Source organism: Camelus ferus, chromosome 1 (genome assembly GCF_009834535.1).
Source record: "Camelus ferus isolate YT-003-E chromosome 1, BCGSAC_Cfer_1.0, whole genome shotgun sequence".
Lineage (NCBI taxonomy): Eukaryota > Metazoa > Chordata > Mammalia > Artiodactyla > Camelidae > Camelus > Camelus ferus.
This window is the reverse complement of record NC_045696.1, coordinates 96,249,181-96,275,243: the sequence shown is the minus strand read 5'-3', so window position 1 is coordinate 96,275,243 and position 26,063 is coordinate 96,249,181. Positions and strand designations below refer to the sequence as shown.

General features: G+C 41.1%; 2 protein-coding genes across 4 annotated transcripts in view; one reads left to right on the top strand and one right to left on the bottom strand.

The window, feature by feature from the left end:
• MED12L (mediator complex subunit 12L) overlaps positions 1-26,063 on the top strand; it is a 292,633-nt gene that overhangs the window by 69,856 nt on the left and 196,714 nt on the right. The window contains exons 12-16 of the mRNA XM_032486297.1: positions 8,504-8,635; positions 11,213-11,339; positions 13,333-13,547; positions 14,823-14,927; positions 15,758-15,934. Of these exons, the coding sequence (XP_032342188.1) occupies positions 8,504-8,635; positions 11,213-11,339; positions 13,333-13,547; positions 14,823-14,927; positions 15,758-15,934 (756 nt within the window). The remainder of the gene's footprint in view (positions 1-8,503; positions 8,636-11,212; positions 11,340-13,332; positions 13,548-14,822; positions 14,928-15,757; positions 15,935-26,063) is intronic.
• The window catches only part of GPR171 (G protein-coupled receptor 171), a 67,317-nt gene continuing 58,943 nt past the window's right edge, over positions 17,690-26,063 (bottom strand). For 2 of the 3 annotated variants that reach the window (XM_032486337.1, XM_014562942.2), the window contains 2 exons: positions 25,448-25,982; positions 17,690-21,115 (listed from right to left, as the gene is read on the bottom strand). In XM_032486337.1, the coding sequence (XP_032342228.1) occupies positions 20,132-21,094 (963 nt within the window). In that variant the 5' untranslated portion in view covers positions 21,095-21,115; positions 25,448-25,982 and the 3' untranslated portion in view covers positions 17,690-20,131. Of the gene's footprint in view, positions 21,143-25,447; positions 25,983-26,063 lie in introns of all 3 variants that reach the window. The other variant, XM_006189089.2, reaches the window with a different exon arrangement.

Here is a 26,063-nt window from a genome sequence, read left to right as displayed (position 1 = left end):
ACAGGTGGAGGTAGGAGTGTGGCTGACAGGAGAGCTCTCAGCTGGCAAGTCAGCAGGTTAGTGCACATCTGTGGTGGCATTACAGACAGTTCACTTACTTGTGATGAGCCAGATGATGTGAAAATGGCACGAAACCATATGGATGAAACACTTCAGTATTTATGGTGCTGAGCTTGTAAATGGGCACTCAGTAAACACTAGCTGCTGCCCTTACGGACGGACGGACATACATAGGGAGGCAGGTGAAGACTCTGGAGAGATGGAAGGAATGTGATTCCTTCGGACTGCTGTGAAAACACAGACACAGACACACACACACACCCTCCCTCCCTCCCTCCCCCCTTTGCACAGCCCACTGTGTCCATAGAGCACAGCCTGGATCTGTCAGGCCTTCACATTCTTAGGTTTTCACAGAGGCTTTCCCCTCAGCAGGGAAGCAGTGGGATGGACTGGCCCGCCCCGGGTGAGGTGGCCGCAGTACCATCTTGTAAAAGAGGTCACACTTGTTTCAATGCTTAGGGCTTTTTCTCCCCCATGCTGTTTAAGAAAAAGTTACTTTCTAAAACTAGGACTCAAGATAAGAGGGTCAAATGAGGCAAAAATGCAGCAAACGAGGAAAAGCCCCGCGGAGGGCCTCCTGCGCTGACCTGTTACACAGTCACTGTAAGTGCCGGTCGTGGCCCGGCCGGGGCTGCCTGCTCCTTGGAAGTTCCCCGTGTTCCTGCGGGACACCCAGAGGAGGCGTGGCTGGTCATTTACAGCTGCCCTTTTCTCCTTTCTTAAACTAAATCTGTTAGTAAAAGGGGAGTTAGGGTCACATAGCTGGGGGAGACAGTGGCGTGTCCAGACATTTTGACTTTGCTGCAACCTACGAGGGCCAGTAATGAATCCATTTAGATTGGGGTGGGCCTCTCGGTTTTTTTCTTTCTTTCTTTTTCTTTTTCAGCTTTTTTCTTGAGTACTTCTTTGCACTAGGCTCTGTTGTAAGACATTTTCTCTGGCCGGTGAGACACAGGTTTAGAAAATTTTTTGCAGGAGGAGGGTACAGCTCAGTGGCCGAGTGTGCACTTAGCATACATGAGGTCCTGGGTTCAGTCCCCAGTACCTCCATTAAAATAAATAAATAAACCTAATTATCCCCTCCCAAAATAAATAAAAAACAATAAAACAAAAAATAAAAACAAAAAAATCCTTAAAAATTTTATTTAAAATCTCCTACTTTGCAGGGTGAGGAAACGAAAGCTTAGAGAAAAGGAGTAAGTTAGCTGAGTAGTCAGCTCACTGGTGAGTGAAGAGGGATTGGGACCCTAAATGGTTCCAGAACAACGTTCTTCACAAGCACATTCTAGTCCCTGTACTGCTTCTTTAAAAAATAATTTTATTTCAAGTGAATATAGCTGAACAAACAGGTGTCAGATGTAATTTTGGAAAAAAAGGAAGGGAAAACCTTTAATAATTGCCGTGAACAGTTTCCACGCTGATACTGGCCTATTTATTTGCAGGCATAATCTCTAACTGATTTTTAGAAGCTTGACAGTTTTACCATAGTAAACGGTATTTATGTCAGAAAATTCAAACCCTCAGGTTGAGCAGTTTGGCCGTTGTCGGCGGTCACAAGCTTGGAGGCCAGTTCAGACCTGGATCACTGGGATCCGGGCTCTGCTGTCGAGTAGCCAGGTGGCCCCAGACTGGTGACTTAGCTTCCTCGGTGTCATTCTCTTTGTCCATCCAATGGCCTTGCTGATAGAATCCACTTTGTGCGGTAGCGTGTGGTAAACACCTAGTAAATGCTGACTGTTATGTTCTTGGCTGGGCACCTTTAGTTGTCAGGTGAGGTGAACCTAGCACCTGGCTTCAGAAATGTACCCTTCTCATCTGTGTGTTTCCTCCATTCAGCATGAGAGGCAAGCAGGAAGGTTTCTCGAACCAGACAGTGAAGACTCGGAAACCAAGTCTAGTGTTTCAATTACCTTCCGTATGAGAGACATGGCTCTTTTCAAGGACTTCGGAGGGTTTGCTTTGTTGATCTGATTCATCTCATAAATGACTTCTGTTACGCAGTTACATATGTCTCAAAATTCTGTTTTATTTGTGTTACTTAAATGTTGATGACTTAACTGAGCGGTAGCATATTATTTTTTTGGCACAGTGCAAATTAATGATAGTTGATTTTAATACTCAGAGGAATTGTTTTAAAACAATTTTGTTATCTACCTCCTTTCTTAGAACTTAAGATCTGTACTATTTTTAACTGCTGCTTTAAGAAAAAAAAAAAAGGAAGTCTTTTTTGCTTGTATGCTCTATGTTTTGTTTCTTGGATGTCACAAGACCTAAAGACTGCTACCCACATGGATTCTAAGAATTTGAGACTAGAAACATCTACCCTTTCTCTTGTCAAAAACCAGCCATCTCAAGTATCTTTTGGAAATGTACATGTGGAAACATTCAAATATATAAAAATTTTTTGAAAATGAATACTGTTAATATTGGAATAATCTTCTGAGTGTGTGGTTAACAGTCTTAGGCTTATTATCTTGTATGGTGATTTTGACTGTTAGAAGGACTGTTTGTGACTTTGTACAACAGACTTAGAGTCTGTTAGCAGTTTGGACCAAGTTTTACCTTACGTAACTCTTGAAGTATCTCTGAGACATTTAACAAGTTATTTAACCTTAGGGGGCCTCAGTTTGCTCAGCAACATAGGATTGTTGTGAAAGCATTAGAACAGGGCGCACCGTGTGACAAACACTCGTATGTACCAGCAGGAACCACCGTGCCTCTTGGTCCATGTGCTTTGGATGCTTTCCTGGGCATTTGCATACACATACATGAACACGTAGCAGCTTCAGCAGGCTGGGGGACGTAAATGAGATCGCGTTCTACAAAATATTCTGTGGGTGTTTTTTCTTTTTCCTTCCATGACTACTTAATACTTATTGTTCATCAGTTTTTAGTGGTGTATTTTCTTCTAGTCATGATGTTTTCCAGTTCTCTGGATTGGTCGGGGCAGGTGGAGGATAATCATTTTATGCAAACTGGAGTCATCTTGCCACATCCATTCAAATATTTATTTCATTTTCTTTCCATTGGCTAAATCTTTCATAATGATGCTAAATAATGGTGTTGTGGCCAAACTCATTAAATTAGGAATGAGAATGCTTCTGGTGTTCCACACTTAGTCAACGGTTAGATTAAATCAGTTATTTTTCCCATATTAAGTAAGTGTGTGTGTGTATGTGTCGGGGGAGGGGAACAAAATGTACCCCCCCTTAATACACCTTGTTTTTACCTTTGGTTTCATGTAACACTGCACTGCTTTTATTCTTTGATTAGAAATATCTACTGAATCTACTATGTGCCAGGCACTGTGTTAGATGCTGAAAATAAAACCATGGAAAAGACAGATCCCTGCCTTGTAGGAGCACCTGGTCTAGCAAGTGTCAGAGGAGGAATGAAGTCTTTGGTATTTCACTCCTGTGGTTTCATTTTCTGCCTGTCAACTGGGTTACAAGTCTGGCTTGTCTCTGGAGAGGCAGAAGTCAGGTCGGAAACGGTGGGTGGCCATGGCTTGTTGGTGTGGGCTGGGCGGCAGGTTTCCTGGGGTGTACTGAGCCAGTGGGGAGAGTGCCATTTCATCACGATGTGCTTCCAGCGACCTTGATTCACCCTTGAGGGGAGCAGCGGAAAGAATGAGGTCTCCCAGTTCAGCTACTTTCGATCTCTGTTCTCTGGGCCATCTTACTTACCTGTGAAACCTCAGTTTTTTCATGTGTAAAATGGGAAAAGCAACATCTCCTTTAAAGTTTGTTGTTGAGATTAGAGATGATGTATGCAAGACACCCAGTACCTGATCAGTAAATATTTTCAATTATTACTGCTGCTATCACTGTGGTTGGAAATTCACGATTATTAATATCATTACTGCTGTGACCATGTTTTAATTTATACCAGGGCTAGACCTCACACTCTTGACCCCCTGGTTTGGTGCTTTTTCTCCGACCTTAACTTTATGGGTCTGTCTCTCTGCATCTCTGTCTGTCCCACTGGCCTGTGTGTAGTTACAGGCTAGGGGGTGCATGCTGTGGATTTGCAACAACTTCTTAGTATCTGTTAAAACCACCAATATGAAAAGCTGCCTGGTACCGCGCCTGAAGACCCCAGCTCTGACTTACAGTGTTTGGGATGGTGAACTGCTTCCCTTTAATAGTTCTCAGAGGTCTGTCTCCCTTTCCTAGTGGATGTTTAAAACCAACAGCCATGAAGCTGTGTTGTGAAAGATGCATTATTACGTGCAAGTAAATTTTACAGCACAAGGGAGCGGAGCACTGTGATGCTGTTAGCACTCAGAGTGGAGGCAGAAGAGCCCAGAGAAGCTTGGCCATTGTGTTCCCTGAGGGAGGGTCAAGATTACTTTCCAGTATTGCTCTGCTTATTTAGTTCATTTCCGAAGATTTATATTGTGGCAAGAGTGCCATTAATTAGTCACGTGATCTTGGACAGCTGTTTAACATGTCTGTGCCTTGGTCTCCTAATTTGTAAAGTGAGGATAATAATAATAACCAGCCTAAGGGTAGTAAAGATTGAAAGAAATAATTCTGGAAACACGTTTATTGTAGCATCTGACTGTAAATGGAGTAATCACTCGTGTCAATTATTTTTATTCCTACCACCAGCAGATTTACCAGCATGTCTTTATTAGTGATATTGAGAGTGATTAAGTCCATACTAAGTTATTTTTATATTTTAAATTTTCCTTAGAAGCAACTGAAAAGATTTACATTTAAGATCAGGTCCTCTCACTTTTTTTTCTGCTTGGGTCAGTTAAAAATGCTAAGACTTTAGCAAGGACTAGAATAAGCAATACATTTTGCAGAAAACCTTTTCTGAATAACAGACTTTTGATCAGAATAGAAACAGACAGTTTCACTTGGTCAGGGCTAGTCTCTTTTATCATCCAAAATGTTTTACAAGACTGCGCACAGAGCAGTACGTGTAATGAGTACCCAATAGATTGCTTTTTTTTTTTCTTGTGTTCAAAGAATTACCTTAAGTCTTCACTGCCCAAGACCCAAATCCAGAAGGTCCCATTGATGCGGAGAGGGTGGATCATTATAGTTAGTAACCCCCTACTTGAACCACTTGGGGTGGGAGGAGGAGCAGTACCCCCAGAAGAAGCAGGGGTGCTGTTCCCAGAAGAAGGTTAGAACAGTGGGCAGGCAGGGAGCAGAGCTTGTCTGAGGCCTGAGAACTTCCGTTCTCGGGAGGATTTGAGCTTTGCTGGTGATCACGCACCTCTGACTTCCCCTTTCCTGCGTTCTGTTGCAAGCCTGTCCTGTCTGCCTTTCCTATTTATGCACCTTTAATTAGATATTGAAATAGTGCAATTTGCCTGCAGAATAATAAAAATAGAGAAAGCAACCACCACAAAAATTCACATAGTTCTGTTGCTGAGGGCAAATTTTTTGGCCTGTGAACCGTCCATGTGAACCTTTCTCTTCCTGCAGGGTCACCTGGTTCTTGGTCTGACTTGATGCACTGTGCCTCTCTGACGTGTCAGAGGGCACCGTTGTCAGTTCCTGGGGCTGGGGCAGGGGGTGTTTTGGTATCATGCTTCCCTGGTGTCTGGAGCAGTGGTTCTCACATCTTTTTACTTTAAGATAATTTCCTTGGGCTATATTCTCAGAGACTGAATTATCAGAGCAAATAGTATAAACGTTTTTAATACTCTTGTTATATAGTAGAAATTACATCCAAAAGGGAAATATCAACTTTTTTATTCCTATAAAGTGATACATGAAATGATTTATATCTTGTGCCTAGAAGTTCTGGTGGCACGAGGTGCCCAATACTTGTTTATTGATGAATTAATAAGTGAGTGAACTAATGAGGCTACTACCTATTTCATGGTACTCTTCTTCTGTGAGTTTTTTCCCCCCTGATTTTTAATTTTGTATTGTTGCTTTCCTATATTTGCCATTTAACTGGCAGTCTTCTGCCCTTGTAATTCCTTCAACCTCAACCATGTGTTCTGCTTTTTTATGTGTTTGCTTAAAACTACTTGGAATTAATTTCCTATTACTGCAGTAACAAGTTATCAGAAATTTAGTGTCTTAAAGCAACACACTTATTTTCTTACAGTTTTGGAGATTATGAGCTTATTGGGCTGTAATCAGGGAGCCAGTTGGGCTGCATTCCTTTCGCAGGCTCTGGGGGAGAATTTGTGTTTCCTTGTATTTTCCAGCTTCGAGAGATCGCATATGTTCCTTAGCCTTTGTCCTGATGCTCCATCTTCAAAGTCAGCAGAATAGCATCTTCACATCTCCCCTTGCCTCTGACTTGCGCTCCCATTGTCACATCTCTCTCTCTCTGCTGCCTTCCCCTGAGCATCCCTGTGCTCACAGTGGGCCCACCCACATAATCCAGGGTAATTCCCCCAGCGATCCCTGTCTCAGTCACAGTATTTCAAAAACTCAATCTTTTAGCAGCATTTCCCCCTGATTTTCTTAATTCACTTAATTCCTAATAATTACAGCTTCAGTGGGAGGACTGCAGGACCTTTTTGTCTTCAAGCTAAGATCTCAGATGTCTGCAGGCCGGGACGGACCGATGCTCGTCCCCTGTGAGGCGGGGGAGGTGCAGATGCCGCTGCCTGATTGCCTTCTCCTCCACCTGTCAGCATGTCTTGTTGCTGTATGGTTAGCTGCCTTTTCTGCTTTTCCCTGTACAAGGTGAAGTGTTTGAGAACAAGGGCCAGGTATTTAAAATTTTATTTCCTCAATGCCTAGCATATTCGGGGTGCTTAATAAGTGCCTTTGGAAATGAATTGACTTTTTCCTAAGATTTGTTTTCTAGCACATTTCTACCCTAAACTGGTCATCATATCTGGATGTGTTAAAAAGAAGTCTTGTCCTTTATATATTCTTTTCTATGCATTTCTAGTCAAGCAGAGCTGATTACTTCACTTGGGTGAGTCAATTATTTATTCTTTTGTGGCATATTTTCATTTTATTTTGATGATGCAGAGGACAGTTTAAAAAGACTCTATGAATGTGACTGATGCACATTCCTGACTAGTGAATTTATTAAAAACTGATGGCAGTATTTTTAAGGTAACTCCTTTTGTTCTCTTTAATGCTCTGAATCTAAGTGTGCAGAGTTTCACTTTTATATTTTTGCTTTTCCCAGGATTAGATTGAACACAAGCAGGAAATTCTCCCAGTTTGCTTTCTTTTTTAAATGCTATGTCCGATTTTTACACATTTTAATGGACTTATTTTTCTTGTTTTAAATTAAGAGACCCAGAGCTCCTTTTGGGATACCTGCCCTAAATAACTTCACATTTCTTTGTTTTAAGTCAGCATGTGTTTAACCAAATTTAGGGTAGGATGAGTAAAACTCTTGGAATCAACTGATTTATAGGATCTGAACTGTTTGCTACTATCTAAAAGCTGATCAGGATTCTTACCCTGGGATTCCTGGATGTCTTCTCGGAGTCCACACACCTCCTGAAATTTTGTGCTAAATGTGTGTGCGCTCATGTGTTGTTCCTGCAAGTGTGCTCCCTGCTGGCATGATCCTAATTGAGCTCACAGATTCCAAAGCATTAAGGACTTCTCACGCAGCGTATAGATGCCAGTACTACGACCGTCTAGTTCTTTCGGCAGAGTGTTTATGCAGCCGGGCAGGTACCACAGACTTGCAGTGGATGTCCCAGTGGTTGGCACAGATCCTCTAAAAGGAAGGGTGAGACTGCGTCGAAGGCCAATCCCCTTGCAGGCTCACCTCCTCCTCCCTCCCCAGTTCACGTCCCTGGGGTCCCTGCGGCCTTTCCTGGACTCCTCTCGTCCTAGCCCGTGCTGCCCTTTTCTAGGCCACAGCGACTGCAGCTGGTAGCTCTGGTGGCAGTGCTGGGCCCTGCTGGACCCAGGCTCCTGTCCTTTGTTAACTGGGTCTGCTTGGAAGTTCTGTTCCGTTCCATGCCTGGCTGTCATTTTTCCTTTGTTGTTTCGGAGGCAGTGGGTTTTGATCCGGCCTCCCTGTAGTTCTTCCTTCCAGGTCCTCCTTGGACTGAGCGACTTGACAGCCAGGCTTGTTAGGGTTCCGTCCTGACCGAGGCTGTGAGTGAGGGCCTGGGGGGTCAGCAGTGGGGTGAAGTCCTTGATAGTTCAGGGTCGGCTCCCCTTTCTGTTTCCTTTGAAATTGAGTCTGGGGGGTTGATGGGGCTTGGTTATCATCCTCTGTGCATGAAGCCTGAACAAGGAAACCCATTCTCCAGGGATTGTCACAGATTCAGCTGGTCTGTGTAAGTGATGTCTTTCCTTACGACCAAGTGTTTACAGTTTATACCTCAATTAAAATAAATTTGGTACCACTTTTTAAAACGACTATAATGAAACGTGAGAAGAAAGCTTGAAAGCTTTAAATATTCTATTGCTTGCATCCTAAACCTTACTGGGTGGAAGTTCGTCTGACATGGCTGGTACCCATTTCTCTTGGTCACTAGGTTGCCCCCAATGACGAGGCTGTGGTGACACTGTTGTGTGAATGGGCTGTGAGCTGTAAACGGTCGGGCAAGCACAGGGCGATGGCTGTGGCAAAACTCTTGGAGAAGAGGCAAGCAGAAATTGAGGCAGAGGTAGGTTCGGTTTTCTTTCTATGTGCAGAATACCACCACTTAAAGATACTGTTCTGGGCAAGGTTCTGCTTCTTACTCGTTATGCCTTTGTTTTTTATTTTTGTTTTTTTTTCTCATGAAGGAAAAGGGGAAAACTGTACAAATTCACATAAAGACTCCATAGTAGGATCCCTCTAAGTTGATGAAGGCCAAAACTTTACATTCTGGGCTAAGTTAAAATGATATCTTTTAAAATACGACTTCGGTATCCTAACGTAGAAGAGAAATCTCCCTCTGTGAGGTCAAGGCGCACACACGTGCATGTATCTGTACGTTTTGCATTATATGCATCTGTGTATATACGCACACATGTGTGTATTGAATCTGGAAATACTTTGAGGCAGTTGTGACTGTGAGATTACAGCTGCCAATTTGTATTACTTCTTGAGATTGTGTTCTGGCCCCAGAGAGAGCAATTAAAGCCTCTGGAGTAGATTATAAAAGAACAAACAAATGTTCGTAAACAGTAGCTTTGTTGGCGGGAAAAATGTTAAGTGAGCCTCCCTTTCTGCCTGTGAGGTCTGGCAGGGTGGCTGGGGAGGAGGCGTGTCGGGGACCTGCCGGGGCTGTCCCCTCAAAGCGGGGTGACTGCAGGGCCCCCCCGCCTGTCTCTGCTCCTTCTCGTGTTCCCCGCCATCCTCCACACAGCAGCCAGAGCCATCTTTTCAAAATGGAAAGGAATCACCTTGTCCTCTTCCTGAATCTCCCAATGGCTCCTTCCCGTGACACACACAGCCTGACGTGGGCTGCACACCAGCCTTTCCCCTCTCGTCCCGTCCCTTCCCCGGCCCACACACAGCCTCAGCCACTGCGGGGTTCCTGTCTCCCCACACACCGCACTCGCCTTTGCTCTTGCTGTTCCTTCTGGGTGCCGCTCTCTGTTCCCCATCTTTACACGGCCACTCCTGTTTCGGGAGGTGTCACTTCCTGTCTGGCATTTCTAGCTCTACATGTGTCACCTCCTCCAGAAGCTCTTCCATCACCACCTGGTCCACAGTTGACGGCACCCACCGCACAGCCACTCTTTCTCACATCGCTCGGCTTTACTTTCCGCTTTGGCTCACCGTTCACTGCCCGCTCTCCTCCAGATGTGAGCCTGACAGCAGGGGCCTCGCGCACCCTGTTCAGTGTTGTGTTGGCACCCTTGGCACCCAGAATAATGCTCAGTGCACAACAGATGCTCAGAAAATGTCTGTTGCATGAATGGATATGCACTTAGCCGGCTCTCTGTTACTGCTAATACACCTGCCTCCTGTGACAGCACTAGAAAATGAAATGGGAAGAATATTTTCATAGGTCTCTCCTCCTGCTGGGAAGGCACTCTTCACCAAATTCAAGAGATCACGTTGTTGAAATTGGGGCTTGAAGATAGTGATGCTAAGGTGTAAACCACATGACCCCTTTTACAATGGGCAAATTAGGAAAAAGTGTTTCGTTGCATTTTTCTACGTATTTGAATAGACTATTCTTCCATGAATGTGCAGTGATAAAACTTTAGTAACTAAAGTTGAATTCTTTAAACTTCATTGCTCCTTCTGGATTGTTTTTGTTGTGCCCTCCCCTCCCCCCACACATGTCCCAGGATACACACACATATACACACACACACAACTGCACGCAGAAGAGGTTCACACAGAGACGACTTTGTAATTTTAATAGGTGTAAATGTGTCCATATCTAAAAATTCACTCAGAGATGTTTCAGATAATTGATTTCTATTAATCACCATTTTCAAAACTTGACCTTTATAAAGAGAGGAGGGATTGAAGAGATGATATCTAAATATAATACTATTTTAGTATTAAAAGTAGATAATGAAAATGGGAAAGGTCAAAGAGATAGCAAAAAGAATAGAAAATGAGGTTCTGATGGCTTCTAAACTGCTTCTTTACTGGTCTTTTGGTAAGTTCTGACTTTAAGAATGTCAGAGTTAAACAGCTTCTCTAGACGTGTGTCATGAACTGTGGAGATTCCAGGAGGTCCTGAGAGAGCTTGCTGGTGAAGTGTATGTGATGAGTGAAGAACCTTACTGGAGGAATGATGTTAGTTTTCTCATTTGACTTGGCACCTCCCCAGACATACTCATAAATTCACCACCCGACAAAAACAAACACAAAAGAATCAAGCTCAGTAGTACATGCCCAAATATTTCTTGGCTGGAACACCGCTAAACATGGACTATTTAAAAATGAAGACAACCTCATTGTTTTCAGTGGTTTTGCAGAGAGAGTGGGCAGTTGCTTTTGCTGTGCTGCACATCCAGTGGGCGTTCTCGCCTGCTACGCAGTGTCCGCAGTTCACATGAATAGTGGTTTTCACAGGTGTTGTTTGAAATTGTTTGAATTGTTCTGGGGCAGTTTCCCTCAACTTTTGAGTTACATTCACCTATGATGCGTGGACCTCAGATAAGTACAGAAATCTCAATTTTGCATGTTTCATCCAAGAATGTAGATATTAACAAACTAACAAACTTAACAACCTGTTGTGACTATACTCGTCCCCTGTAATTAACTTTGCTTGTTTATTTTTTGATCGTAGAGATGTGGTGAGTCAGAGGTCTTAGATGAGAAGGAGTCCATTTCTTCAGCCTCTCTTGCTGGATCTAGCTTGCCTGTTTTCCAGAATGTTCTGCTGAGATTTTTAGATACACAGGCCCCATCATTGTGTAAGTAAAGCTTTTTGCTTCCAGATCTTAGACAAGGGGATTGACCCTTTTTTGGGACTGATTCCTCCCTCATCTGTGATCTTACCAAAGTGAGCACTGAAGATAATGCGTATCTTACTGAGCAAAATTCTGTAATCTGTTTTCGAGGAGACTTTCACGCAATGTTAAAATCAGGCAATCTTCAAAGACTTACATTTCCAGAGTTTTAATAATTAAAACAATGAGTCACCTCAGTCCCTTATACTCGGTGGACTAATTTTCCCTTTCTAGATCTTTCTTACCAGAAGAGAGGAGCTAAGGTCCTGTGATGTTTACTATGTATATTGTGATTTGGAGTTTTCTCTTTTTGCACTGTTTTCTAGATTTCTGATTTTCTAACTTCTGATATTAAAAGGGGGGAAAGTAAAAGTCCCTTACAACCAGGTAACGTGTAGAAGTGGTTGGCTGCCTGCCCGCACTCTCTTGGATGGTCAGGCCTTTCTTGTTCTTTTTGTGTCTTTTCTTCCATTGTTGGTGGGGAGTGGGGGGGCTTGGGGACCAGACAGCCAGTGTGTTCGTCCTGTGGGTGGAAACTTTAAGAAACTCATTTGTGTGATCAGAGTCGGCTCAATCTTATTCTGAGGTTCTCATATGACCGAGTGCAGCAGGGCAGGTCTCAGCGTAGATGGTGTGGGTTCAACAGAAAAATGTCAAAAGTGAAAAGTAATAGAAAAGCGGGGGGGAAGTGTGGAAGGTGAAGAAGGGAGGCATCTGTGGAGAAGAAGGAGGTAAAGCAGCAAGAAGTAGTCCTTCTGATTCCTTTGCCCCATTTGGGGTTGAGTGATGCCTGGGGGCGAGGTTCTGGTAGTTACCTGGCAGCTCTTCTAGGACAGAGGGAGAGCAGGAGCCACAGCCAAGCTGGTGGTTGGAATGTAGGGAGCAGCGATGAAACGTGCAGAAGGGAGCAGAGAAATGAGAGGGCAGAGAGGTTCCGGAGAGGAGAAAACACGTTGTCAGGAAGGGGAGTGAGAGCTGTGACTCACCTTGTGTCCTGGGGGAGGTAGAGAGACATTGGCCCTTTGCTTCCCTTATCCGACCCCATCCCTGTTCTTTTTCTTTGGGAAAATCTTCCTCCCTAGAGGAAGCAAGCCTTGCTGGCTCTGGGCCCCATTCACTGCTCGTTAGAGCAAGCTCTTCCGTCTCTGAGTAGAGTTTGCTCATCACTGAGCTTGGAGGTGGGCGAGAGCAAACATTTAGGCTTGAGGTTTAGGGAACTGAGTTCAGCGTTCCCCGGGTCCAGCCGTGGTCGCTCTTGGTGTTTGTGAGTGTGGTGGTACCGGGGCTGAGCTTTGTAGGTTGAGTTTTCGTAGTTGACTCCTTTTTCACCTTCTCTCAGAGGCACAGATAGGACGTTTGAGAGAGCAGTGGCGATAGGAGGAGTCACAAGGTGAGTTAAACAGACTGGTCATGAATTTTAAAGGGTGGCAGGGCTTCATCTTGGTGCTCCTTTCATTCTATTTTTCTCTCTTCAGTGGATCCCACTCACTATTTTTTTCAGATACCAGTTGAATTATGGTTCTATTGTGAAGTCTATTTTGAAAAAGTGCATACCCACAGACACTGAAGGTAGAACCAACAGTCAGGAGTCATGAGCTTGTTACAATAGTAAAACCAGAGGAAAGCAGTCTAACCCTGCTTTTTTTCCTTGCCTGAGATTTGGTGTTTCCATGATTAGTTCAGTGGTTATCCATTTGCCAGAGACCACTGTCTTTAAACTTGAAATGGTGCTTAGCTCATCGGATACTAGTTTTCCATTCATGTGGGACATTCAAAACTGGTGTGCCGGTTCTGCACAAAGAGCTAGAGCCTTATAGCAAGTTTTCCAATACATCCCTTACTTTGTTTAAAAAGAAAAATTATGAAAAATTGTGAAAATATTGTTAAGCCTTAGTAGTTGGTTTTTTTCTACTGGGTCAAGGAAACTGGAGCCTTGATTGAATTTGATTCTTTGCAGCGGATCCGAACAGCGAATGTGAGAAGGTGGAGTTTGTGAACCTGGTGCTGCTCTTCTGCGAGTTCATCCGGCACGATGTCTTCTCCCACGACGGCTACATGTGCACCCTCATATCTCGAGGGGACCTGTCCGTCACCGCCTCCACTCGGCCGCGGTCGCCTGCAGGAGAAAATGCCGATGAACACTATCCAAAGGACCATGACGTGAAAATGGAGGTATGGCCCTGGGAGGGGTGCCCCACGCCCCAGAGACTCAGCTCTGCTGGGGAAGCACTTCCAGAAGGATTGTGTGGTGGCGGAAGGGGGATCGCTTTTCAGTCATGTTCTCTTGTTACAAAGCTCATTTATCTCCGTTCCTCACTCACAAAAAACATTTGGACTATGGTTTCTATCTTCTAAAATTATCTTTTGGATACGCTACAACTGTTAATGAAAAGATTGGACAGGCCATCACGTTTTTCATTGGAATGAAATTGGAATTATGTGCTTCCAATTTTACTTATTTCTAATCCCCAGTTTTGGTTTAATGTGCCTCAAAATTGGACTTGTTTTGGCCCTAAAGTCCTGGCTGTTTTCATTCTAAGGAGCATCTTTTCTCCAGTGTATCATTCATGACTTTCGTTCGCTCTTTCCTGCATATACTTTAGTCATAACACATCATATTTTCATTTTGATTAACTAAAAATTTGATCTCTATCTCTCAAATGCTATAGAATTGCTCTTTTCAACAAATTACTTTATCCTGTGAGTATGGCTTTATAATTTTCTGCCACTTTCTGGTATTTTGGACATTGTTCCAGATACTTAGGGGAATTTTCAAGGCAAAAAAGATGAAGTTGATGATGGAATATAGTAGAAAATGGTGAGAGACTGTGATAATTTCTTAAAAATAAAGCCTCATATTGGTTCTGTTTAACATACTATTTTGATGTTTTTAGAACAGTGGTTATACTTGTAATTTAAAAAGCTGCCATTAGCATTGCACATGTGAATTCATAGTTTGTACTTATAAGATTTTTAAAAATTATTTCTTCAATGTAAATGCTTTTTTTTCTAAATTTATCCATAATAGAAGTTACAAAGAGTAAAAAATAAAGTTACTTTACCTGTTTCTGCTTTTTCTTTTCTGTTCTTGGACATCAGGGTATCTTGTATCTTAAATATGCTCTTAAGATTTTTCTTACTAAGGCAAGTTGTTGAGCATGTGACTGGGGATAGCCCAGTGAAGGAAATTATGGCCAGTTTTTAATCAGGAAGTTTGCGTGCTTTTCCCTTAAAATATCATGGAAGTTAGATCTTTCTCATCTTGAAGACTAAGAATGTGACTTTGCAAAGCAATGTATGTCTTAACTTTCTTCTATTTTATTGGAGGGAAAAAAGGACACTATGGGGGGAAAGGAGGTAGATGGTCTAAAATGTCGCTGTCTTGTTTTAGCCTCTTAATGAACTGCAAAATTTACAGTGTGACTTTCTTTCTCTGGCAATTATCAGGAACAGACAATCATGGCGCATATGGGCATTGACTCAGGAGCTACTAATATTTTTGATGAAGTAGACAAGAGTGACTTTAAAACTGACTTTGGTTCGGAATTTCCAGTAGGTTCAACCTTCGAATTCTTTACGACCATCAACCCCACCTCCCCAGCTCATCTCCCCCATCTGCTCCTTGCCCTGTGTGCTGGAATGACCTGTGTCCTTGTGACGCACATGTGATCCTCTCACATTCCACCCGAGGGTACAGTTAATCGTCTCATGCAGTTGTCTCATTTCAGCTCATCCTCAGTTTTGGCTGCATTGCCTCCTTTTGTAAATTAACACTCCGGTCCTCATAGTGGACTGTGACTCATTTATTTGTTTAGAGATCATTGTCTCTCAGGAATACACAAATTTCGTTTCATCAGGATGGTCCATGTTGATTTGCTCTGTGTGTGTTCGTCTTCTAAATGGTCGCTTTCCTGGCTCTGGACTTGTCATACATTCTTCTGCTTGATCTCAGTATGATGACAGTGTGTTGTTCCTCATGGATCTCAATGTGTAACTCTTTATGAAAATGAATATTGGTGGGGTATAGACTAAAACCTTTATATCTATTATTTGTTAGTTTTATTAGTGAATTATTTCTGTTTATATGTTTTTGTAGGACATGTAGCCCTATGAGGAAAACACTTAAGTCTGATTTCATCTCTGGGAAATGTCCCTGTGCACATTTCTTACATGTGTGGGGTTGTCATTTTCTCATCTTCAGAATAGAGGATGATGCTACTGATCTGAATATGACATTTGTGGAAATGAATACAATTTATTATTCTGCTCAGTGGTTAAATAAGGAAAGGATATGGTATGAGTGTCTTGTGTGTTTGAGGTTCTGTGTTTTAGTTTTGCTCTCTTTCATTTGCAATCTCCAACTTTTGTTTTACATGACTTAGATTTTTTCTCCCATGCCTGGAGAGTCCTGTGAGAAAGCCAACCCTGCCTTGGGCAGGAGACAGTCAGTTAATGTTGAGAAGCTGTTGAAGAGAGAAAAGCCGAGGGAGTTAATTTTTCCATCGAACTATGACCTCCTGCGACACCTGCAGTATGCAACCCATTTTCCCATACCTCTGGTAAGTCATTGCTTGTCAGTTGGCAACCTGATTATTTCATTGCAGGATCATTGACCGTTGATTACTCAACTAATTGCCTGAGAAATACATATGACAGCAGGTGAGTTTTTGTGTTTGCTACTTCTTTTGTTACGATTCTCATCGTATAGCGTATGTGCTCATGTGGTCCAGGCTTGTGGTGTGATGCTACTGGCTGGCTAGATGTAACAGAATTTTCTGTATTAGTACCCTTTTTTCAAAAGCATTTGAGTCACTGCAAATGATGACTGATTGTGTTTCCCCACTTCAGTTTGAAACTCATTTACTTTTATGTGCACTGTGTTGTAGGAGGCGCTTTCGTATTATACAGATGAGCAAGAAGTTTTGGGCACAGGAAAGATGAATAAAATAGGAGGGGGACAAGCACCAGAATAAGTGCAATAACTGAGTAAAAACCCGAGTGTCCACTGGAGGATGAACCGTTTGACATTCCGGGGTCCCTTCCACTCTCAATGAATACGTATTGGAGAGGAGAGAGCATCTGGTTGAGAAATGGGTTAAGGCTTCGTAGAAGAGATTGTATTTGAGATGGGCTTAGGTTTTTGACCCGTTGAATTTAAGAACTGGATAGCACATGAAAAACAGATGCTAGGAAATTTATGTTTGACTCATAACAAGTGAAATGCTTTACTCTGAAGGGAAACAAGATTAGTTTTTTGATACTTGTAATGAAAATTGGGCCAAAATATGTGATTTTTTTTTTCTTAGGTTTACTGTCTTTTTTTCCTGGAATTTTAAGTGTAATTTCAGTGAGTCTTTTTTTTTTTTTTTATTGAAGACTATTATTACTATGATTTTAACAAAAATGCAATTGTGAAGTATATACTATGTTATTTCCTGAGTATCTTTGAGGAATTTTCATCTCTAAACTGAATATTTTCTACAATTTTTTTTGGGGGGGGGTTATTTTTCAACATCCTCTGAAATGACTTTCATAATCTCTATACCCATACATTTTTTTCTTATTATGATTAAGAAGCCCTTGCTAATTTTTCTGTGTCCAGGGCTGTATCAAAAGTAGGTAGAATTTTTTCCTTGTTCATTACTGGCTGAATTTATCAGTATTTTTCAGCTGCTACCTGTAGGCATCACTCATTTTTCCACATAATGAAATAACTTCACCGTTTATTTAGGGTAGCAGAAAGCCTGATATTTTAGAGATGGATCCTGAAGAATTCATGGATGAACTATCAGGGTGTCTTGATTTGTTTTAAAATAGAGTTGAAAAGAATCCATTTTGAAGTGTGGAGCTGAGTTAATGGTAATGCACCAGTGTTAATTTCCTGGTTCTGCCAAGCGTTACTAAGGTATGTAATGGTATGTACGGCATGAGCTTCAGGGCAAAGTAGATGAAGAGTACCTGGAGACTCTGTACTCACTCTGTACCTTTTCTGTAAATTTTAAATTATTACCAAATAAAAAGTTTATTTAAAGAAATGAAAAGGGAGCTGAAACAAATGTGGCAAAAAGTTGAAAATGGTTGAAATCGGTTGAGGGTTCTGTGCCCTTCTCTTGGGAAGAACTTTGCAGATCTCCCTTGCTCATGTGTGGGTGTGAGATCAGAGGGCTGCCCAAGCACAGACGTCTTTCTCCCGTTGTTCATGTGACCTTTGGCTACGCAGTTGTTCCCAGCACTTAGCGTTCTCAAGACTGCCAACTTCCTTAGAGGAGAGAACATGAATGATTTCTGGTGAGTAAGTCTCATGATGGGTTAAGATATAATTCAGCTGTAATTTGCCATCATAAATGAGTTGCTAGAAAATTGGACACTTTTTCTTTCTTTTTTTTTTTTTTTAACTATCCTTCTATCACCAGTTGTCCAGGCACCCCTGGTAAGTTGTCAGTATAATTTAGAGTAAGCCATCAAAAAGGGGAACTAAAAGTATATGCTAATAAAACGTTAACGTTAGGAATGCTGCAGTGAGTCTGGTTCTCTTGCTTAAAAAGAAGGAAAAGTGTGACTAACGTATCATGCATGTGAGGAGAATATAAGAATGTGATTTTTAACCCCCCTCCCCCCTTTGCCCTAAAATGTGGCTCTAGGGAGTGAAGGCCAAGGAGAGAGGACTAAAAGGAGAATTGACCAAAAGATTCAAGAAAATAAACTAGTTTAATATATGCTCCTGTATGAATAATATCTTGACCTGCCCATCAATAAAAACATATACTTAGATCACTAGCAAGCACAGGTTCTGGTGTCTAGGCCTGTACTGGCCTGTAACACGGGTAAGTCATCTACACCCTTGGCCGTGTCAGATGTGTGATGCTGACGGGGGTTCCCGTCACTGGCCAGCTGGAGTTGGTCCAGTACCTACCATGTTACAAGGGTAACAGGCACTCTTTTGGGTGCATTTTCTCACTTATTATTCTCCTCAAACTCAGAGAATGTATTATGAAATTATAGATACAAGTTGTCTTGGGTTCAGACTTCTGAAAATAGTTCTCAGCACAGAGCTAAAAATAAGTCTGGAATCAGGCTTGTTTTGTTAGCTCCCAGGAACACCATTTCTTTCTTTTTTCTTTTTTTCCCTCTCTCCATCCTTTGAAATCATTTACTTACTTTGATTGAAGTAGCATTTATTTGTAACATTATATAAGTTTCAGTTGTGCAACATTATAATTCTACTTCCGTGTGCTCTGTAACATGCTCACCTCTCAAAACTTTGTTTCCCTCCATCACCATGCAGTTAATCCTTTACCCAGCCCTCCCCCCATCCCAGCACACACGTGCCCCTCTTCCCCTCTGGTAACTGCTACTCTCTGTATCTACGTGTTTGATTTTGCTTGAGGAAAGCCATTTCTTCATTTTAACAGCTAGTGCAAATACATTACCAATTGTGTGCTTTTAGTATTGAAATGAGAAAAAAAAAAAAAACAAAGTCTCATGTTGGCTTATCTAAACTTTTTAATCTTCTTTTCCTTGAATACGTCTTTTATTACCATCTATTGAATCCTTTCTGCATTACTGGCAGTGGAGAGAATTTGATTAAAGGGTTGTGACCCTGAGAGTAGAGTTACTCATACTTTGAAGTGCAGGCCCTTCATGGGATCAGACTTATCTTCAGGATCTGAGTGGTGCCAGTCAGCCCAGCCCGTGCTGCATTTCTTCTTCTTTTTTAAAATTTTTTTTCCTTTTGGGGGGGGTAATTAGGTGTTTGTTTGTTTGTTTGTTTGTTTATTGGAGGTACTGGAGATTGAACCCAGGGCTTTGTGCATGCTAAGCATGTGCTGTACCATTGAGCTGTACCCTCCCACAGTGTGCTGCATTTCTGACTAGGCCTTGCCCCCTGCCGTATGCAGCCAGCTTGTCTATTTTAAGACTATTTGATGTGTTATTTTTCCATATCTTTGATGTGAGTTGCTAGTTGCAAAAGAGTAGTTTTAGCAGTTAGTTTAATTTAACACCCTCCCCGCCAGACGTTGTAGGTCTATATCATGTTACTGCAAAATAAAAATAAGAAATCAATGGATTTGTCATTACTGACAGTAGAAAATCTTTATTTATAACCCCCAGGTAGAATATGAGGATATATACAGTACATTAAAAACTATGTATTTTCAGGCCTTTTTAGAAGTAAAAATTTTTAGCTATTGGGTTAGGAAACAATTAGATGTTGAAAATTGGAGTAGTGAGCTAAAAGGTTACCATCTTTTTAAGTGATGGATTAAAAATAAATCAGGCACAAGTGGTTTCATGTAAAAAAAAATCGGCTGGATTTTTTTTTTTTTTTTTAAGCTATCTAAAGGGCTCTAAGTTATGTTGCTGAAGGGCGTTCTGGCAACTTATATAGAGATTATTTTGCATATTTCTATCAAAAAGTCAGTTCCAGGCCTTTAAATGAATTATGCCTCATGAGTACCTCTAAGACTGCGTCCTAGAACTAATTTTAGATTTCAAGGCTATTGCAAGGTTTTGTACTGGTTCAACAAGATTTATTAGTTTTTTGTACAAACATTTGGGTTAAGGAGAGTCAACAAGAGTACTCTATGCAAATGGCTTGCATTTAGAAACAAGGCTGCTCAGTAAACCAAGCCACATTTGCTAGCCCCCTGTATTTTTACGTAATTACTGAGGCTCTTTTTTCCCCTTCCTTCCTAGTAGTTTGGTACCTAATTGTCCAATAAGGCAAGAAATGATAGCATGAAAAATGCCGTATTTTATGCATTGCTTTCACAGCTTGATTTTTCTTTCTGAGCTTTGGTCTCCTTACTTGAAGCAAAAGTCTCAGTGACCTTTAAGCGGAAAGCTTTTGAGAGATGATAGTACAGGATCGGATCGAAGCACAGGTTGGACACGGCCAGGAGCAGTGTGGCCTCTTTGGCTTTGAAGAGTGAAATCCTGGTAGGGCAGTCAGATATGACCTCTGTTGTCTGGCTGAGGGTGTATGGGATTCGGACAATGTGATAAGGAACAAAACATACGATGTAGCCTGCGGTCACTAAAAGTATACTGATGAGAGCTCTTTTCACGTTTGGATAATTTTCATTGTCTTTGTTTCTGCAGAGTTGTCGAATTACAAGGCAGTTAGATATTAAGATGATGGCTGAGAAGTTTAAAAATATTGCTATGCATATGAAATTTGTCAGCAGATGCCAGTTTCTTCCAAACTCTTTTTTGAATTCCATGCAACCCACGTTGGGCTTTTCCTTGATGTCTTTGATAGGAATTACCATATTTGGCACCATGATAAGGAGGACCATGAGCCACACAACGGTCGATATCATTTTGGCAAATCCAGGTTCTTGTATTCGATAAATCTTGAAGCTGTGTGTCAACTGAAGACAGCGATCAATGCTAACAAATGCCAGGAATATAATTGATAAGTACATATTAATGTAGATAAGGCAGGCTGTTACTTGGCAGTGGAATATTCTTAGCTTCCAGGGTGCCACACCCAAGTCGACAGCTATTTTCACTGGTAACGCCAGAGTCAGCAGGAAGTCAGCTGTGAGCAAATTAAGTAAGTATATGCTTACACACCTGTGGTTTGTGTTGTTCTGTATGAAAGCCCAGGTTGCGAAACAGCTTCCAATAATTCCAACAAGGAAAACTAAATAAAAAAAATACGTGAATGGCTCCAGGTCTGTGTAAACTGGACAGAAGGTAGAACTGTTTGTCATCTTGAGGAAGAGTAAGGATGACTGTCAAAAAAAACAAATCCAAAGAATCTGTTTTAAAAGAGCGGTTAGGGGAGGGAAGGGAGGTTAGTAATTAAAATTAGAAATTATTTTCTTTACACACATTTGTACTCACAAAACCACGATCACAGCCTCTCTGCTTCTAAGAATTTCATTGGTGAATTTTATTAGGTTGTGTGGACTAGTGAGAACATGTTAGATTATGAGGAAGCCTGGGTTTTCCATGGTCTGATTTTGTGACTTTGGGAAATCCCACGTAGGTTGCTTCTAGAAGGGCTATTTTTGACTTCATGCTTTTGCATTCTGATAGATTCATTTGTTACCATTTGGGTTGGAAGTTCATTTGCAGAGGAGATAAGTAAACTGAAATTCTGAGAAATAGCAGGGGAAGAAATGGTTTGGTTGTGGCTGAGCCTGAAGAACTTTCAGTGAGGCTTCCTGGCTTTTTGTTTTTGTAGATTGATAGAACTCATGCTTAGGAACCTAGGCTGAGAGGGGAGGGAAAGGGTGACAGAAAATTGTACAAAAATTTAAAAGACTTTATTTAAAAAGTAGGCCCTTTATTGTATAACCTACCAGAATATTTTTGTTTTTCTTTTTTAGCAGAAAAAGTTGTAGGATTAGAATTTGGTCTTGCCTTGACCCTCCAGATCCATGATGGTATAGACCTGTGCTAGTATGGTAGCCTGCAGCCACAGGTGACCATTGAGCACTTGAGATGTGGCCAGTCCAAATTGACATGTGATGTAAGTGCCGAATACCCACTGGGTCTTAAAGATTTAGTATGAAACATTGTAAAGAGGAGTGCAAGCAGTAAAGTTGCACTATTTTATGCAAATAGTACAATAATTAGATCTCTCTCTCTCTTTTTAAATTGAAGTGTAGTTAATTTACAGTATTGTAGTTTCTGGTGCACAGCATAGTGATTCAGTTGTATAAATTCTTCAGATTCTTTTCTATTATAAGCTGTTAACAAGATATTGAATATAGTTCCCTGTGCTATTCTGCAGGACCTTGTTGTTTTATCTATTTTATGTACAATAATGTGGAATCTGTTATCCTGTTTCTTTGTGCTTTTTTTAAGTGTGGCTGGCAGATAATTTTAAAGTACCTTTGCGATTTGCTTTGTATTTCTGTTGAAGTACTTGCATAGATGTTTTTGTGTTGGTGTTGGTGAGAAATTTGACCAAGAATGTATTTTAAAGGCTTCTAGAGCAAGGATGTGTGATCACTGGTTATAAAATTCTCAAAGAGAAGCTCAGCTGTGTATACATATAGATGTGTCAAAACATCTAACTTTAACACGTGAGGGTTTTCTTCTTTCGTTGTGGGTTTTGAGGCAGTCAGGGCCAGAAGTGTAAGACACACCCTTAGATCCATTGTGATTGACACTGATAATAACATAATCTTGTCACGTTCCCTCTGTATCTGGCACACTGGGTGTTTTATAGCACAAGCTGAACAAACTGGACTTCATTTAGTCCCTTAGACCTGGTGGAGTCAGACTCACACCCTCAGGGCCGCAGCCATTCTTCCTGGTGCCATGTCCTGATATACACTATCCTCATGCATATTAAACACCTTCTGTTGTTTTTTATGATCAGAAGATAATTTTTGTGTTTTAGCAAGGAAAAATTGATATACAACTTTTTAAAATAGCAAAGAGTAAGTATGTTGGCTAAGAAGTCCAAACAAACCCATTCTCTGAAACCTCCCTTTAAAAAGCAAGCAAACAAAAACTTCAGAAGCCTTTCGACATCTTAATTCTCCTAATTATTTAATGATGCACTGTGTACATCTTGGGGTGAAACAATATACAAGTGGATGGATAAGGCAGATGTACATACAACTTTCTAAATTAAAGTGACATTTAAAGGGTACGTGTCCGTCCCCTTTCCCTACCTGAGAGAGGGCTTGAGGGTCCATGAGTAAATAGCGTCACTCTCTACTGAGCTCAGTGAAAATAATCGCGTGCGCACTTTGTGTCTGGCACTGTGCCCAGAACCTTACGCGTACATATTTAACCTTCATCATTCCTATCATGTAGGTGTTATTATCCCTGTTTCACAGGTGAGAAAACTGAGGCACTAGGAGGTTAACTAACACTCGGTGTTATACAGCCGGTAAGTTATAGAGGCAGGATTCCCACCGGACCGTCTGATATCTGAAGCCGTGTTCAGAACCACTTGAGAACTGCCTCAGTAACGATAGAAGTAATGATGGTGGTGATTGTCACCGAAGTAGCCAGCCTTTACCAAGTGCCTCCTGTGTGGAAGAAACTATATTCTAAGCAATATTTATGTAAAAGAGCAGAAGTAAAATACTCATTCTTGATTTTTTTTCCTAAGTACTAATAAAAGTCCTTTAGGCTACATGTGTTTTGATGTTTCATTTTACAATGCATATATTTAAAAACCAAACCTAGTTTCTATCTTGTTAAACCTCCTTTACTTTCAAAATTCCCATGACCTGGTTCCCCCCCCATACCTTCCGCACTGTCTTCATCCCAGCTCTCTACTTTAGGCTGGTGGGGTCTCTGCTGTTCTGTGAACTCTGCCTCCTGCCTTTGTACTTCTTGTTGTGATACAGTTGAGGGGACCATCGGACTTTAAGGATGGAGGGAACCTCTATTCATAGTGTCTAGTCCAATCCTTAGATGAGTTGAGGAGACTGAAGTCTGGCACTTGGGGGTTGGTCCAGGCTTCCCGGCCTGTGAGAGCAGGCTTCGAACCGGCCACGTTGATCATTCTGTCGGCCCCCTACCTTTATCCTTCCCATATGAATCCTGCCTCCCCTGAATGCCCAGAGGAGGCTCTTCAGGCCTAAAGTCTGCTCCAGGCTTTACTGACTTCCTTGTGACTTGACTTTTTTTTTTTTTTTTTTTAATTGAAGTATAGTTGATTTACAACATTGTGTTAATTTCTGGTGTACAGTAAAGTGATTGAGTTGTACTATATATGTGCCTTCTTTTTCATATTCTTTTTCCATTATGATTTATTGTAGGATATTGACAGTAGTTCCCTGTGCTGTACAGTAGGACCTTGTTTATCTGACTTACATACAGCAGTTTGTATCTGCTAATTCCAAACTCCCAGTTTATTCCCCCATCCCTCCTCCACCCCCCTCCCCTTTGGTAGCCATAAGTTTGTTTTCTAAGCCTGTGAGTCTGTTTCTGTTTTGTAAGTAAGTTCCTTTGTATGACTTGACTTTTGATAGTAGCCATTTATTTAGTACCTTTAGAAACAGAAAATGTTTAGAAACGTCCTTTTCTTCTGTGGGTCAAAAGCTCGTGCTGGTGTAGATGGATCCTTTGCTCATTGTTCCTTTACAAAGTGCTAGGATTTTGGCCTGTGCTCTTGTATTTCAGATGTTACGTTATTATAATAGTAACATAAAATGTGTTTCTTTAAGGGCCCCTATTGCTCATACAACTATACAGTAAAGTTCCATTTCATAGTTGAATATGTGGTAAGGAGAAGGATTAGAGAATAATATTTTGATCAATTAACATTCTCTGTAACTAGAACTGACCATATATACAACCCTGTGGGTGATTTATTTAAAAAATAATTATAGTGTAACTATACATTCCATAATGCTTGAGAGTCATGCAGTGCCTCACAGTGGCTTTTTTTTGAATCTGTCTAGATTGCCACGAGACACAAATCTCTTCATTTAAAAATTTTGGTTATGTCAGTTAGAGGTTAAATTATACTATAATGACATTCTGTGTTCTCTCTCACAAATTTGAAAACTAAGTGCTTGATAAATATTTTTTCAGCCATTTATTAGCCTGTGGAAATCTGAGGTACCCAGAGGTATTCCAGCAAAATGAAGAAAAGCTTTCAAGTGTCTCTTTTGTTTAGATAGAGGGCCCATTGCTTAGAAAGTAAATAAACTCACTAGATTCTTTTTTTTTTTACCGAAGTCGTCACAACGATATTTTCTTGAAATTGCCTATCGTAATGTTTGTAGAGGAAAGTTGTTTTAAGACCTGTTCTACCCTGTTGTGAAGGCCTACAACATGGCCTGTATTCATCCAGTTATAAAATCAAACTACTGAGTAGTTATGCTCACCTATTAGGAAGTAGTACTCAGTCTTGTGTGAATTAAGCTGTCTTTTTGCGAGGGATGGTTGGGGTCATCAGAAGAAAATTATACTGTAATTCACAGTGAGCATCTATTTGGAGTTTAATAATTGGTGCCTTCTTAAACAGCAACCCTATTATTACATGCTGGCATTTTTCAACCTATATGGTTTTTAAACACTGAAAATCATAGATTTCCCTTCCATGGAAAGACATTTGAATGTATGAAGTATTTAAAAAGACATACCTGGAAGTATATTCTCTGAGCCTCAGCGGGCCTTGCTCCAAGTCTTCAGAGAAGCCTGGGTAGTGCTGCTAGCTAGGGCAGGAGCAGCCCCATCGCAGGACTGCTGGCTGTACTAAACGTTTCCTTTCCTTTTTGTGTGGTTTTAAAATGTTGCATATTGACGTAGATGAAACTGTGGTTTGCAAATAGTTTAACTGCGTGAAAGGCTCTTCAAGAAGTTCTGTTCAATTCTGTGTATGCTTTTTTAATTCAGATTTGTCTGTTCTTTTAGAGGAAAGGTTTTTATTCGTCCATTGTAATACCTAGTTGTTTTCTTTTCTTTCTTCTTCTTCTTCTTCTTTTTTTTTGTAAAGCACCCAAGGTGTGTTTTTCGTCATGATTTTAAAGAACATCAGTTTTTAGTGCCTTGAATGGTGTTATGAGTTAAAGATAGCAGGTGTTTACGCAGGATTTCTTTAGCACACATACCGATACTCATCAGCCTTTCAAAGTTATAATTTAAAATATTGTTGCATTTTGGATCCTGCTGAGATACCTATTAACAAACAAAAAAGATGTGATTTAACAGAGTCTGGTAAAGTGTATGTTTTATTTATCTTCATTCTTTTTTGTTTAT